Here is a 16,175-nt window from a genome sequence, read left to right as displayed (position 1 = left end):
ACAGTAGCTGACACTCACTGCTCTGAAGCAAGCACAGCTCCTGAGCCCACTTCAAACCCACTTAAGGCATCAGGGGATACAGGTATTTCCTTTGTCCTTAAGTACCAGGACACAAAGATGTACCTGTATACCCGATTTTCTTTTTTTTTAAAGAGTTTATTTATAACTTTTCACAAAACATACAAAACTATACACATAAAACAAGGAAGACAAGATAGTCCCCCCAGAGGCAGCCCCACTGTAAGGGGAAATCAGTACAATACAGCTTAGGGTAATGCAACGGTAAAAATCTGAGGTCAGCCCCCTATCGGACAATCAGTCACTCACCACACGCACACTCCCGGAAGCCCCCCACCTCCTTAAGTCACAGAACTCCCACTGGTAAACTATCCCGGAGAGGGCACCCTCTCTGGAGGAACCACCAATTCCTCAATCAGCAACCATGGCATCCATACCTGATCACATTTCTTTGGGCATTTACGGCTAGTATATAGGGTCCTATATAAGGGGACATAGCTATTAATCATATTAAACCACCGAGCCAATGTGTACCCGAGGCCAAATCATTAATTACTCCCAGCAGACACACAATAGGAGAGAAGACAAAGGGAAAACCCAGATGATCTGCCAAAAACTGAAACACCGACAGTCAAAAGGGCTCAACACAGGGGCATGCCCACATAGTGTGGATTAGGGTACCCGTCTCCATCCCACATCTAAAACATAGGTCTGAAGAAGAGATGCCCATCCTGCACAATTTCACTGGAGTATAATAGTGGCGAAATATCAGTCTAGCCAGGGCCGGACTGGCCTAGCGGGATACTGGGAAGATTCCCGGTGGGCCGACCGCACAGTGGGCCGGCAGGGGCCGGTTTTCTGCACTACACCGGCCAGCCCGTGTGCGGCCACACAGTGGCTGCTCACTCACACAAGGTGCTGACACTAAGTCAGGACCTTGTGTGAAGTGGCCACAGAGAGGCGGAGCTATGAGCTGTAGGCTCCCTGCCCCGCCACTCACCCCAGCAGTACCTGCGCATCCAGAGCGCAGTGATTTCCAACCCTGATTTATTTATTTTAAAAAATTTTCCTCCCCGATGATGTCCCCGTCAGCAGCCCCTGATCATGTGACTCTGACTCCTCCATGTGACTGATCACATGACGATCCGTCATGTGATCAGTCACATGGAGGAGTCGGAGTCACATGATCAGAGGCTGCTGTTATAGGCCTCAGCGTACCCCTACGCCCCCCAGCGTCCCTTAGCTTCTCCCTCCCCCTGCGGCCCAGAGAGGGTGAAGTATGCGGAAGCTGCGTCGGGCCAGTGAAGTGACCCGTGCCCCAGCGTTCCCCTGCGGCGCCATGAATGATTGCCCTGCCGTAGCCCTGGGGAAGAACGGAGAAGAAAAATGGCGTTCTTAAAGGTACTGTACCATATCCATCCCCCCCTCCCTCCCCCACCCATGTCCATCCCCCTCCCTCACCCATGTCCCTCCCCCCCTCCCCCACCCATGTCCATCCCCCTCCCTCACCCATTTCCACCCCCCTCCCTCACCCATGTCCCTCCCCCCCCTCCCCACCCATGTCCATCCCCCCTCCCTCACCCATGTCCATCCCCCCCTCCCTCACCCATGTCCATCCCCCCCTCCCTCACCCATGTCCATCCCCCCCCTCCCTCACCCATGTCCATCCCCCCCTCCCTCACCCATGTCCATCCCCCCCCTCCCTCACCCATGTCCACCCCCCCCCTCACCCATGTCCACCCCCCCCCCTTGGCCACCCCTCTGTCACCCCTGTCTATCCCCCTGTCACCCATGTCCCCCCCCTCTCCATCCCTCTGACCACCCCCCAGTCTGCACCTGTCACCTATGTCCACACCCCCCCCATTCACCCCTCTGTCACCCCAGTCCACCCTTCTTTGTCACTCTTTTCCACCCCTCTTTTAACTGCTTGTCACCCTTGTCCACCCCTCTGTCATCCCTGTCCATCCTTGTGTCACCCATGTTCACCCCCCATTGTCCACCCCTCTGACCACATCCTTGTCACCCATGTACACCCCTCTGTCCCTTTGTCATCCCTGTTACCACCTTGTCACCCATGACGCCCCCCTGTCACCCATGTACAGTCTTCTACACCCCTCTGTCACCCATGTACACCCCTCTACACCCCTCTGTCACCCATGAACACCCCTCTGACACCCCTCTACACCCCTCTGCCACCCATGTACACTCCTCTACACCCCCTCTGTCACCCATGTACACTCCTCTACACCCCTCTGTCACCCATGTACACTCCTCTACACCCCTCTGTAACCCATGTACACTCCTCTACACCCCTCTGCCACCCATGTACACTCCTCTGCCACCCATGTACACTCCTCTACACACCTGTCACCCATGTACACCCCTCTACACCCCTCTGCCACCCATGTACACTCTTCTACACCCCTCTATCACCCATGTACACTCCTCTACACCCCTCTGCCACCCATGTACACTCCTCTACACCCCTGTCACCCATGTACACTCCTCTACACCCCTCTGTTACCCATGTACACTCTTCTACACCCCTCTGTAACCCATGTACACTCCTCTGCCACCCATGTACACTCCTCTACACCCCTCTGTCATCCATGTACACTACTCTACACCCATCTGTCACCCATGTACACTCCTCTACACACCTGCCACCCATGTACACTCCTCTACATCCCTCTGTCACCCGTGTACACTCCTCTACACCCCTCTGTCACCCGTGTACACTCCTCTACACCCCTCTGTAACCCGTGTACACTCCTCTACACCCCTCTGTCTCCCATGTACATCTCTCTGTCATCCATGTACACTCCTACACCCCTCTGCCACCACTGTACACTCCTCTACACCCCTCTGTCACCACTGTACACTCCTCTACACCCCTCTGCCACCCATGTACACCCCTCTGCCACCACTGTACACGCCTCTACACCCCTCTGCCTCCTCTGTCACTCATGTGCACTCCTCTACACCCCTCTGTCACCCATGTACACCCCTCTGTCACCCATGTGCACTCCTCTACACCGCTCTGTCGCCTATGTACACCCCTCTGTCACCTATGTACACCCTATGTCACCCATGTACACTCCTCTACACCCCTCTGTCACCCATGTACACTCCTCTGCCACCACTCTAAACCCCCCTACACCCCTCTGTCACCCCCATATATTCTTACACACCTGTCTCCCATGTACACCCCTCTGTCACCCATATACACTCCTCTACACCCCTGTCACCCATGTACACCCCTCTGTCACCCATGTACACTCCTCTACACCCCTCTTCCACCACTGTAAACCCCCCCTACACTCCCATATACTCCTACACACTTGTCTCCCATGTACACCCCTCTGTCTCCCCCGTATACTCTTCTACACACCTGTCTCCCATGTAAACCCCCTCTGTTACCCCTTTACACCTATATGCCCCTGTTTTCCTCTTCACTTGTAAAAGGGGAATTTGGAGGCTAATGCTAAGTGCAGAGCCTAATAGATTTGTTTTGCAGGTTTAACAGTGAAGAGTTGTGGCTGGAATAAATGGTCAGGACGGTCCGGACCAGATGAACTATGCTGATCAGAGAAGATGTCACATTTGAGTTGCTGTATAAAGCAGCACTTTAAACTACATACCCACTAATAAATAGGTAATGGAATTTGTGTGCATTGCAGCTTTTTTTAAAACATTATTTTATTTATTTTTATTTTGCTTGTCAACTTCGGTCAGGGTGCCCCGTGAAATTTTTTTTTTTTTTTTGGAGGGGTGCCCCGAGCCGAAAAAGGTTGGGAAACACTGGCATACAGGATTTAGTCAGTAACAGTATGATGGTAATATAAATGGTGATAATATTCCTCCCTGTATACTGGTATTATTGGTAATATTGGTCAGTATACAGGATTTGGTCAGTAACCGTATGATGGTACTATGTGTGGTGATAATATTCCCCCTTGTATACTGGTATTATTGGTAATATTGGTCTCAGTATACAGGATTTGGCCAGTAACCGTATGATGGTAATATGTATGGTGATAATATTCCTCCTTTTATAGTGCCATTATTGTTAATATCAGTCTAAGTATAGAGGACTTGGTCAGTTAGTGTGATGGTAATATTTCCTTTCCTCCCATACTATTGTTACTTGGTAAATGTATGACTTATATACACATATTCAGTATTATAATGCATGGAAAATTGACACATATATAAATTGCTTCACCATAGTGAAATACAGTAGCAATTTATTTCTTCGAAATATATATGGAGGAAATAAAAAAAAAAAATAAATAAAAAAAAAAAATAAATATATATATATATATATATATATATATATATATATATATATATATAATTAGTGTACTGTAAAGGGATAAGTCTAGGCGTGGCTGATGTGGGGCTGGTCTGCAATTATTTCCAGGGCTGGTTTTAATCCCCAGTCCGGCCCTGAGTCTAGCCTGAATCAGTACATCCCTTGCACTAACCACCGTAGGATAATAGGTAGTAGTGATTTCACGCCACTATTCCCCCGACAGACCTGGAATATCCACCACCCACTTAACATAGGCTAACTCAAAGGGATTAGGACCTACCGATTGCAACAATGCATATGCATGAGTCAGAGGCCTGGCAAGGTCAGCAGTGTCCAGAAGCAACTCTCCCTCCGAGAATGCTGGAGCAACACCAAGGGTGCCAAACTGCACCATCACCGCTTGTCTCAGCCGGAAGTACTGGAATTGAGCACTCCAAGGGAGACTAAAGCGATCTCTCAGCTCAGTAAATGTCGGGAAAGAAGGGAATTCCCCAAAAACATGCATGGCGAACTTGACCCCACGACTGCTCCAGAACCCAGCAGACTCCAACCCCAGTAGGTGTTCCAAATGAGGATTACCCCACAGAGATGCTCTGGGAGACACCGCCGGCACCGGAAAACGTCTGGAAACCACCGACCAGACCTCAGCCACTGTTCCTAGCGGAAGGGACATATCGATATAAAACATTAGTCAGAGTTTCATACGAACCCATAAGAGCTCCCGTCAGAGCAGTTGCCGCATTCGCCATATCCAAGTCGATCCACCAGGCCGCATAGACCAATTGGGAAGCTAAAAAATAATTATGCATATTCGGAGCGGCTAAGCCTCCCCACAATTTGGACGCCTGAAGCAGCGCCTGACCCAAGCGCAGCGGCTTATACCCGATTTCCTTAACCGGTTAAAGCCAAAAATGTGGTTAACCCCAAAATTGTGTAAATAAAACAAAAAACAACAACAAACAGAAACAATAGGAAGATATGATAAACTCCCATCAAAACCAAAAAGGTACAAAAAAAACAAAAAACTAAAGATCATGGCATGAAAAGTGAGAACTCAAACAAACAGCCCCATGGACAGAAAAATATTTTTAAAAAAATATAGGAAATTTTTACACCCAAGGTGCACAATTTTGCACTTATTCACATTAAATTTCAGTTGCCAGAGTTCTGACCATTCCTCTAGTTTACCCAAATCCTTTTCTATGTGACATATCCCTCCAGGAACATTGACCCTGTTACAAATCTTTGTTTCATCAGCAAAAAGACACATCTTTCCATCGAGACCTTCTGCAATATCCCTGATAAAGATAATAAAATGGGTCCCAGTACAGTTCCTTAAGGTACCGCACTGGTAACAAGACCTTACTCTGAATATACTCCATAAACTACATCTGCCTAACCCAACAATATGGGTGTCCAAGCGCAAAAACTGCAGTTTATTGATCAGCCTTGTATGTGGCACAGCGTCAAAAACCTTACTTAAATCTAGATACAGTAAGTGATGTCTACTGCACCTCTGCCATGTGCTATTTTAGATCAGGAGAACAGAAACAAAATAGAGAGAAGAGGACAGTGGCTTGTGTAATCCTGAGAGGTATAGGGAGCCCACTGGAGCCCTCTATAGGGTGGTCTCTAACCTGGAGAGATAAATGGGTTCAGGTGTATCACCCTTACATCAAGGTAATCAGGAAGATCCAAAGCAAAGGGAGGGTTAACTCCCGAAATGTGTTTTTCTCATTTTATATAAGCCCACTTTTATTGTTTTTAAGTGATGTCAATAAAATACATTTGTTTGCCACTCCGTTGGAATTTGATCCTTTAACCTCTTAAGGACACTTAATTCAGTTTTAAGTTAGCATTTTCGTTTTTTCCTTCTAAAAATCATAACTCTTTTATATTTTCATCCACAGACCCATAGGAGGGCTTGTTTTTTGCACGACAATTGCCCTATGACATCAATCATTTTACCTTAACATGAATGGCGCAACAACAATATATATCATTTGTGTGGAGAAATTGAAAAGAAAATCACAGTTTTGCTAATTTTGGAAGGTTTCATTTTCCTGCTGTGCACTTTATGGTAAAAATGACATGTTTTCTTTATTCTGTGGGTCAATACGATTAAAATGATACCCATATGCTTTTATATTATTGTGCGGCTTTAAAAAAAAATCTCAAACTTTTTAAACAAAATTAGTATATTTAAAATAACTCTATTTTGACCACCTATAACTTCTTATTTTTTCGTATACAGGGTTGAATGAAGGCTATTTTTTTGTGGCGTGATCTGTACTTTTTATCAGTATCACTTTTGCGTATATCTAAGTTTTTAATTGCTTTTTATAAATTTTTTGGGAATGTGATGTCACAGAAACACAAACATTTTTGCCTTTTTTTTTTTTTTTAAGATCTACATTGTTCACCTTACTAGATCATTAACATTATATTTTGATAAGTCGGACATTTACGCATGCAGCGATACCAAATATGCTTATTATTTTTTTTTTAATGCTTTTTGGGTTCATTGGGAAAAAGGGGCCATTAACATTTTTATTGGGGAAGGGCTTCTTCACATTTGTTTACTATATTTTTTACACTTTTATATTGCCAATAGGGGACTATATGCATTATTATCGGCAATCTTCTCTGTTCTGCTCGATGTCAGACCAGAGGAGAAGACCCCAGAATGATGGCAAGAGCAGATAAGGGGACTTCCGGCCATCTCGCTGGATGATTTGACATTTTTTTCAACCGGCTCCAGAAAGTTTAACAGATTTGTAAATTACTTCTAATAAAAAATCTTAATCCTTCCAGTATTTATCAGCTGTGGAAGTTGAGTTGATCTTTTCTGTCGGACAACAGTACACTCTGCTGACACTACTTTCTATCTCAGGAACTGTCCAGAAGAGGAGCAAATCCCCATAGCAAACCTCTCCTGCTCTGGACATTTCCTGAGATAGACAGAGATGTCAGCAGAGAGCACTGTGATCAGACAGAAAATGACAACTCAACTTCAGCAGCTGATAAGTACTTGAAGGATTAGGATTTTTTAATAGAAGTTATTTACAAATCTGTTTAACTTTCTGGAGCCAGTTGATATGGAATTTTTTTTTTTTTTTTACTGGAATACCCCTTTATGCTCTTCAGGACGCAGGGCAGATGCATACACATCCTGAGTCCTTAAAGGGGTATTCCAGGCAAAAACATTTTATCCCCTATCCAAAAGATAGGGGATAAGATGTCTGATCGTAGGGGGCCCGCTGCTGAGACCCCCCGCAATCTCCCTGCAGCACCCGCATTCTATGCAGGTGCTGAATCTCCAGTTTCAGAAATCTCCGGGTTTCTGGGACTGGGGACAAGACGTCACACCACGCCCCCTCCATTAAGGACCAGGGTTTTTCCGTTTTTGCACTTTCATTTTTTATTCCTTGCCTTTAAAAAATCATAACTCTTTCAATCTTGCACCTAAAAATCTATATAATGACTTATTTATTGCGCCACCAATTATGATTTGTAACGACATTAGTCATTTTACCCAAAAATCTAAGACAAAATGGGAAAAAAACCATTGTGCGACAAAATTTAAGAAAAAACACAGTTTTGTAAATTTTGGGGGCTTTCTGTTTCTACGCAGTAATTTTTTTCAGCAGAAATGACACCTTATGTTTATTCTGTAAGTCCATAAGATTAAAATGATACCCTACTTATATAGGCTTGATTTTGTCTTACTACTGGAAAAAATCATAACTACATGCAGGAAAATTTATACATTTAAAATTGTCACTTTCTAACCCCTATAACTTTTTATTTTTCCACATATGGGGTGGTATGAGGGCTCATTTTTTGCACCGTGATCTGAAGTTTTTAGCAGTACCATTTTTGTAGTGAACAGACTTTTTGATCACTTTTTATTAATTTTTTCATGATATAAAAAGTGACCAAAAATACACTATTTTGGACTTTGGAATTTTTTGCGCATACGCCATTTACCGTGCGGTTTAATTAAAAATATATTTTTATAATTCGGACATTTCCACATGCAGCGATACCACATATGTTTATTTTTATTTACATTGTTTTGTTTTTTTAAATGGGAAAAGGGGGGTGATTCAAACTTTTATTAGGGAAGGGGTTAAGTGATCTTTATTTACTTTTTTTCCCCTTTTTTTTTTTTTTGCAGTGTTATAGCTCCCATAGGGGGAGTTATGCACACACTGATCTTTTACATTGATCAATGGTTTCTCATAGGAAACCATTGATCAATGATTCTGCCGCTTGACTGAGCAGTCATTCGGCGATCGGACAACAGGAGGCAAGGTAAGGGACCCTCCTGCTGTCCTACAGCTGTTCGGGATGCCCCAATTTCACTGCGACAATCTCGAAAAGCCCGCTGAGCTAGCCAGGGGTAGTTTAGTTTCACTTTAGATGCGACGATCAACTTTGAACGCCGCGTCTAAAGGGTTAATAGAGCACAGCACCGCGATCAGTGCCGCACGCTAATAGCCACAGGTCCCGCTTTATAGAACGGGAGCTGACTCAGGATGTACCGGTATGTCCTTGGTCCTTAAAAGGTTAAAGTCACCGGCGTACAGGTACGCCGGTGAGAATTTCGGTCCACACTGCTATCCAGTAGGTGGACATCGCCGAGGTGGGTCCTAAGTTACGGCGATTCCGGGTCATACGGGTCTCTGACCCGATGACCCAGAAAATAAGGGGGATCGGGGGTGTCCAAGACACCCCCGATCCCCTGGATATCCCTGATATTGGTCAGTCAGAAGGGGGGTTAAAGTTCGGTTCCCCTGATCTGCCCACCCACGGTAGTCCGTGGTCTATGGAGCATATAAATAAAATGTTTGTCTACTGCACCATACATTCCCTGAGGAAGCGTTAAGCGAAACGGCGTTGGGGTGGCAGGCTCCTTCGGTAAGGGCTCTCCCAGATAACTGACACTGTGCTGCATTGTACCTACCATTGCTTTTGGACTTTAGCAGATGGGCGGTTTGCTTTGGCTGGTATTTTAGCCTGATGCACTTTTTCCCTTGCTTTCATTCCGTTAATATTGGTTTGGTGATGCAGCACCGTGCCTGGTATGTTACCATGTATTTCTTCTCTGTGTGTGACCCTCAGAATTGAGTTAGAGTGGTACTTTTCTATTGCTCTGCCCATACCCAGGTGTGCTAGTGCTATTTATCTTTAGCTAGTATTTTTATACAGCATTGTGGCCTGTGATTCACACCTGACTAGGATAGGTTTATTGTGGTTTCCCCTTACTAATTGTTTATGCCGAGCTGAGATACCTGTCTGTCTACCTGTACCTGTTCCTTTTTAAAGGTTTTTAAGATTTTTGTGTCTATTGTCAAACACTCTAATAATGTTTGTACACTTTTGCATTCAATATCTTTGTCTCAGTGCTTCTTGATAGGTTTTATTTATTAGCTTGGTAATCGCACTTAGACACTTTATGTGACTATACAAATTAGTGCCCTTGTATTTTTGGTTCATTTTTATTTTTATTTAGTCTAGTGTAGTGTGTTTAGGGTACATTCGCACTGGCGGGTTACGGTGAGTTTCCCACTAGGAGTTTGCACTGCGGCGAAAAATTTGCTGCAGCTCAAACTTGAAAAAGGAAACTTACTGTAAACCTGCCTGTGTGAATGTACCCTGTACATTCCCATAGGGGGGGGGGACCTCCAGCTGTTTCAAAACGACAACTCCCAGCATTAACTGACAGACCGTGCATGCTGCAAATTGTACTTTTGCAACAGCTGGAGACACACTGTTTGGAAAACCTTCAGTTAGGTTCTGTTACCTAACTCAGTATTTTCTAAACAGTGTGCCTCCAGCTGTTGCAAAACTACAACACCCAGCATGTACTGAAGGGCATGCTGGGAGATGTATTTATACAACAGCTGGAGGTACGCAAATACAACTCCCAGCATGCCGAGCTGTTTGGGCATGCTGGTATTTGCAGTTTTGCAACATCTGGAAAGCTACAGTTTAGAGACCACTGCACAGTGATCTCCAAACTGTGGCCCTCCAGATTTTTCAAAACTACAAATACCAGCATGCCCAGACAGCAAACTGCTGTGTGGGCATGCTAGGAGTTGTAGTTTTGCAAGATCTTGAGGGCCACAGTTTAGAGACCACTGCCCAGTGATCTCCAAACTGCAGCCCTCCAGCTGTTGCAAAACTACAAATCCCAGCATGCCCAAACAGCAAACAGCTGTCTGGGCATGCTGGGAGTTGTAGTTTTGCAACATCTGGAGGGCTACAGTTTAGAGACCACTGTATAGTGGTCTCAAATTGTAGCCCTCCAGATGTTGCTAGGCAACTCACCGGCTTCCGTAGGATCCAGGGAGCCAGCCGCACGACATCGCAGCCTGCCGATCACCACAGCTGATCGCCTCCCGCAGCCTCCGCCGATGGGTAAGTGGACTTCGGCGTTGGTCCTCTGTCTGTTTCCCCGTTCTGTCCTGCCTATTGTGGGTGGGCAGAACGGGGAAACCAAAAGTTAACCCCCCCACCCCCGATCTGCTATTGGTCGTCACTTCTATTCGACCAATAGCAGGGATAGGAGGGGTGGCACCCCTGCCACCTCCCTCCTATCCCTTCAGGGGGATTGTGGGTGTCTTGGACAACCCCAATCCCCCTTATTTTCCGGGTCACTGGGTCACCATAGCCCCGTATGACCGGGAAAAGCCACAAATCGCCGGTGTGAATTCCCCGGTGATTTGTAGCGATCGCCGACATTGGGGGGAGTCTAATGACCCCCCTGGGCATTTACACGGGGTGTCTGACGATCAATATCAGCAGTCACCCCGCATGGCGGGGATCGGAATTCCCACGGACGTATGGGGAAGGGAACAGGCATGCGTCCTTAAGATCCAGGGTGTCATGACGTAGCGGTACGTCATGGGTCCTGTAGGGGTTAATGTCAGGATTACTGGTATTTTTCCCGATTCCTCCCTAATACCTTTCTAATAAATGGGGACAACATTTGCTAATTTCCAATCTTCTGGGACAACTGCTGATACCAGTGATAGGTTAAATAAAGCTGTTAACAGTTTTGCTAGTACACCGCTAAGTACTTTTAATAGCTTTGGGTGTATCCTATCAGGATCGGAGGATGTATCCTGATAGTCTCCATCCCTAACGGGTTCCTTTTCATTTATTTTCATTTGTAAAAACTATACAGAAGTATTTATTGAGGCAGTCAGCTAGTCCTTTATACTCTTCTATTTGCCTTCCTTCCTTTGGTGTTCATTTAGTAATTCCTTTATTTAATTTCCCTTTTTCCTTTATATATCTGAAGAATGTCGTATTCCCTTTTTTCACTGACTGGGCTAATTTCTCTTTTGCCAGGGCTTTATAAGCTCTTATAACTTGCTTGGCCTTTTTCTGCCTAACCTCTTTGTACCTTACAAATTCCTTATCTTACTTTGATTACTAAATGCTGTTCTTTTTCATAATTTTGGCCACTTCTGCTGAGTACCACAGTGGACTTTTTTTTCTTTTACTGACAAGCTTAACACAATTATCTGTTGCCTTTAATAACGTAACTTTTTAAAAAGTCAGATTTCTCCTAGACTTCATTAAAACTGTTCCAGTCAAATTTTCCATCAATCTAATTTTAGAAAGTCGTTTTTTTCTAAAATCTAAAACTTTTGTTTTTGTGTGGTGTGACTCCTTCACTGTTCTTATATTAAACCACACTGACTGGTGATCACTAGATCCAAAGCTTTCACCAACAGTTATATCATAGACCAAATCCCCATTTGTAAATACTAAATCTAAAATGGCCTCCTTCGGGTTTAGCTCCTCAACCACTTGTTGTAGACATAATCCCAGTAGGGAATTTAGAATCTCTGTACTCCTGGCAGAACTAGCTATTTTGGTTTTCCAATTCACATCAGGAAGATTATAGTCTCCCATAATGATAACTTCCCCTTTCTATGTATGTCATTTTAGCTATTTCCTCTAGTAGATCATCTAATTCTTTGACTTGGCCAGGTGGTCTATATGTCACACTTAGATGAGTTACCATACAATTAACAAACAGCAATGTAACCCAAATTGACTCTATGTTGGTCTTGCTAACTTTTTTTAGGGTATGTTCACATATGCATATTTTGCTGCAGATTTGCTGTAGCAGACATTGCACATGTGACATTCTTAGGTTAGATTTTATGCTATCTTTCACATACAGGGTCACCCCCAGTTCGTTCTTTATTCCAACTAGAAGCATCACAAGAAACAAAGCCATACCCTTGCTTCTGACACCATTCACCAAGCCATATACATCATTACCTCATATACATCATTATACATCATTACCAAGTGTGTAAAAAGCTTCCTTTACCTCTGAAACCTCACTGCAAGCCAGATAATTTGTCCTAAGATCGACAAGAACATCTTCTTCCCCTTCCTGCTTTGCTTTGCCTGCTTTCTATCAGACCTCACCTTATGCTTTTTGTCATTGGCTTCAGTCATTCATATTTTAGGCATAGGAGATGATTGTTCCTCGCCCTCTGTTCCTGAACCAACCTCCATGTTGCTCTTACAGTCTGAAGGTGTTGCAAATGAATTATGGAGAGCCACAAACTGTGGTCCATGCCTTCTATCCACTACTCTAAGTCTACCAGAAGCTACAGTAATCCACCTGCCCTTTCTAGGGGGCCTCTGTGGCAGTGCCATTGTAATAGGCTCAGCCTGAGTTTATTTAACAGATAATTTACAAATCTCAGATTTCAAAACATGAAATTAATACACAGCAATATCTGCACTGCCCAAGTTTACCATTTTAAAGAGGGGAAATATTTAAAACAAACTTACTTTTTAAGAATATGTCCACCTTCAGATGACCTCCTGAGTATCTCCTGAATATCTCCCATGCATTTAGAAAGCAGCACTTTGAATATGCAACACCAGTCGGATTTTTTACCAGTTTTTAAAATAAAAGCTACTAATTTCCCCCCACCCCCATATCACACAAAGCAATGTATAACTGTTGTTTAGTACAATGTAATTTTTTATTTTTATTTAGACATGTGAATAAACTTTGTAGGGTGTGAACTTCCTAAGACTTCCTTAACGGCTGATGCCGGGTCTTACTATTATGTTATATAAATTCTAAAACATCTAGCACATTCGTATTAGTTGAGAACATGATCTTTTTTCTTGTGCATATGTTATTCACACAGTATTAAGTTAAAATGTACCTGTTGCTTTAACAAAAAAAATAAAAACTTTCACATGTCCTAGAGACATGTCAAAATTTATGACCGTTCAGACCCAAAGCAATTGTTGAAGGAGCGGGGAGAAAAGTGCAGCTGACCAAGACAATCCCATAGACTTTCATTGTAAGTTTGACTAACTTAGTGCACTCTTCACCCAGCTACTTCTAGCTATTGGTCATGGTCATGATCAAAACTTTTGACATGTCTCAATAACATGGCAAAAGTTTTTTTTAAAGTGAGAGTGCCCATTAAAAACTTCAAGAGGTTAAAATATCCACAGACAAATGCTTAAAACTGTTAATGTTCAATTGAATAAGTTATGTTTGTAAGAATGAAATATATATAATTCTTACCTTTGAGACTAAAAATCCATATGTATATTCATGAAGTTTTTGCACATATCCATCTTCTTCTGAGGAGCACATGTTGGTGTGATATGAAGCAGCTCAGTCAGTCCTTATAAACTGCTCTCCAACCAGAGATAAGTTATTCCAGATAACATGTCATTATATAGCATGACATTTGCTTTATCATCAGATCTATTTAAAACTAACTTAGCTCCATGACAACTTTTAGGAGGAGTTCCATAGACATACACACATTTTACAGTTTTTTTTTTTAACCAAATTCAGGAGTGGATCTAGTATGAAAAAGAAGTATACATCCTTCCTTAATATTTCTTTGAATACACTTCCAAATATTTGGCTCACAAAATCTTACTTAGGCTAAGTTTCCACTTGTTTTTTTCTGATTAAAAAAAATGGCAGAAAAAATATACTACAACATTTTTTTCTTGTGTTCTTTCTTGCGTTTTGCCTTTGTGTGGAAATAGCTTTTTTTTTTTTTGGCCCCTAAATAAAGGATTCAGTAAGGACGATAAAAAAGGATATTTTTTATGACAAAATCTTTATTAATTTTTAAACAGGGACCAATTTATGTAAGCGGGCAGGGACCTAATAATGTAGCCGAGAATATTAAAAATGAATAAAAGGGCCATTTAATTGTAAAAATAATATATTTTTTATAATTTTGTGAAATTTTTTATTAGTAATGTATTTTAATTATGTGTTTAATAAAGTGTGTGTGTTTTTTTCTTTTTTAACTTTTTATTTTCTTTATTTTTTAAATTGTTTAGGTACTATGAATCAGTGATGTGAATTTCTATTCACATCACTGGCCAGCCATATAGTGCAGAGATGCAGAGCGCAGAAGAAAGCAGCTCTGCATCTCTGAAGGATAAAGGATGATCACAGCGGGTGTCAGGAGTGACACCCGCTGTGATCTGTCCTTAAAGGGGTACTCCGGTGGTCAATGTGTTTTTCCGTTTTTGACTTACCCTATTTGTTTTGTTTCATTTCAACTCTTGTTGTTTAGGCTACTCTATTTCAGTTCTTTGTTGTCTTTTTATCCCCCCACTTTGCTTTCCTATCTTTGCTTCTATTTCCTGTTTCTTGCTGCGCTGAAAACTACAAATCCCAGCATGCCACATGCCTTGCTGGTTTGGGGCGGCTCCTTTTTTTTTTTTTTTGTTCCGCCCTTTACCCATCCTACTATTTTCCCGAGTCGGCCCCCTTATACACAGCACACTAATATAATCAGCCCTGGTTGGGATACACTGGTATACACACACAAAAGGGACTAAAACTCCCAGCATGTGTCATTCAGGAGTCTTAAGTATGTGGTATTACACCAGCATGCTGCCTCTGTAGTCTCCTGGGGGTTGTAGTTCACCACACCTCTATAGGGCATACACCAATGTTTCCCAACCAGGGTGCCTCCAGGTGTTGCAAAACTACTACTACCAGCATGCCCGGACAGCCAAAAGCTGTTCAGGCATGCTGGGAGTTGTAGTTTTGATACAGCTGAAGACACCCTGGTTGGGAAACAATGCACTTTGTTTGTAATATACTGAATTGGCTAGAACGGCGTTTCCCAACCAGTGTGCCTCCAGCTGTTGCAAAACTACAACTCCCAGCATGCCCAAAGGCTGTAATGGGAATGCTGGGAGTTGCAGTTTTACAACAGCTGGAAGAACACTGGTTTGGAAACACTGGTTTAACATGATGTGTATGCTGAATAGGCTAGGACAGTGTTTCCCAACCAGTGTGCCTCCAGCTGTTGCAAAACTACAACTCCCATGGTCCAGTAGAAGCCGCAGGAGCAGTGAAACGGTCGTTGACCTGTCACTCTTGTCTCCACTCCCGACGTTTGTGTATCCTTTGGTTTGAAATAAAGAAGCACCTTTTATGCCAGCGCATCGAGTGCCGTGAGCATTTCTTCTTTCAATTGTTTGACACGTGGATCTTGTGGGCCACTGAGCACCGAAAGACAGGCTTTGGGATTGTGACAGCTCTAAGAATCCGGCACCTCTACAGTTAGCAGGTAACAGATGGTGGACATTTATATTGCAGTGCCGCCCCACATCTTTATTGGATATAATACATGTCGATTGCAAAAAAAAACCTGAACATTAAAAGAAGATCCAATATAGCCAAAAATCTTAACCACCGGAGTACCTCTTTAACTGCAGGTATTACTACTCCCAACATGGAGCACACTCTGCTCCATTCTGGGAGCTGTAGTACCTACATTAATAGACAATTCAC

At 43.3% G+C, this 16,175-nt stretch overlaps 1 protein-coding gene across 3 annotated transcripts in view; it reads right to left on the bottom strand.

Moving 5' to 3' along the window:
- The window catches only part of LOC130356829 (acetylserotonin O-methyltransferase-like), a 176,349-nt gene that overhangs the window by 82,158 nt on the left and 78,016 nt on the right, over positions 1-16,175 (bottom strand). Inside the window, exon 2 of one of the 3 annotated variants that reach the window (XM_056558821.1) lies at positions 13,923-14,033. The exons of the other annotated variants lie outside the window; for them this stretch is intronic. Coding sequence (XP_056414796.1) covers positions 13,923-13,994 — 72 coding nt within the window. The 5' untranslated portion in view covers positions 13,995-14,033. The remainder of the gene's footprint in view (positions 1-13,922; positions 14,034-16,175) is intronic. 3 annotated transcript variants of the gene reach the window in all.

Source organism: Hyla sarda, chromosome 2 (assembly GCF_029499605.1).
Source record: "Hyla sarda isolate aHylSar1 chromosome 2, aHylSar1.hap1, whole genome shotgun sequence".
Lineage (NCBI taxonomy): Eukaryota > Metazoa > Chordata > Amphibia > Anura > Hylidae > Hyla > Hyla sarda.
The sequence above is the reverse complement of the archived record's forward strand: the minus strand, read 5'-3'. Positions and strand labels throughout refer to the sequence as shown.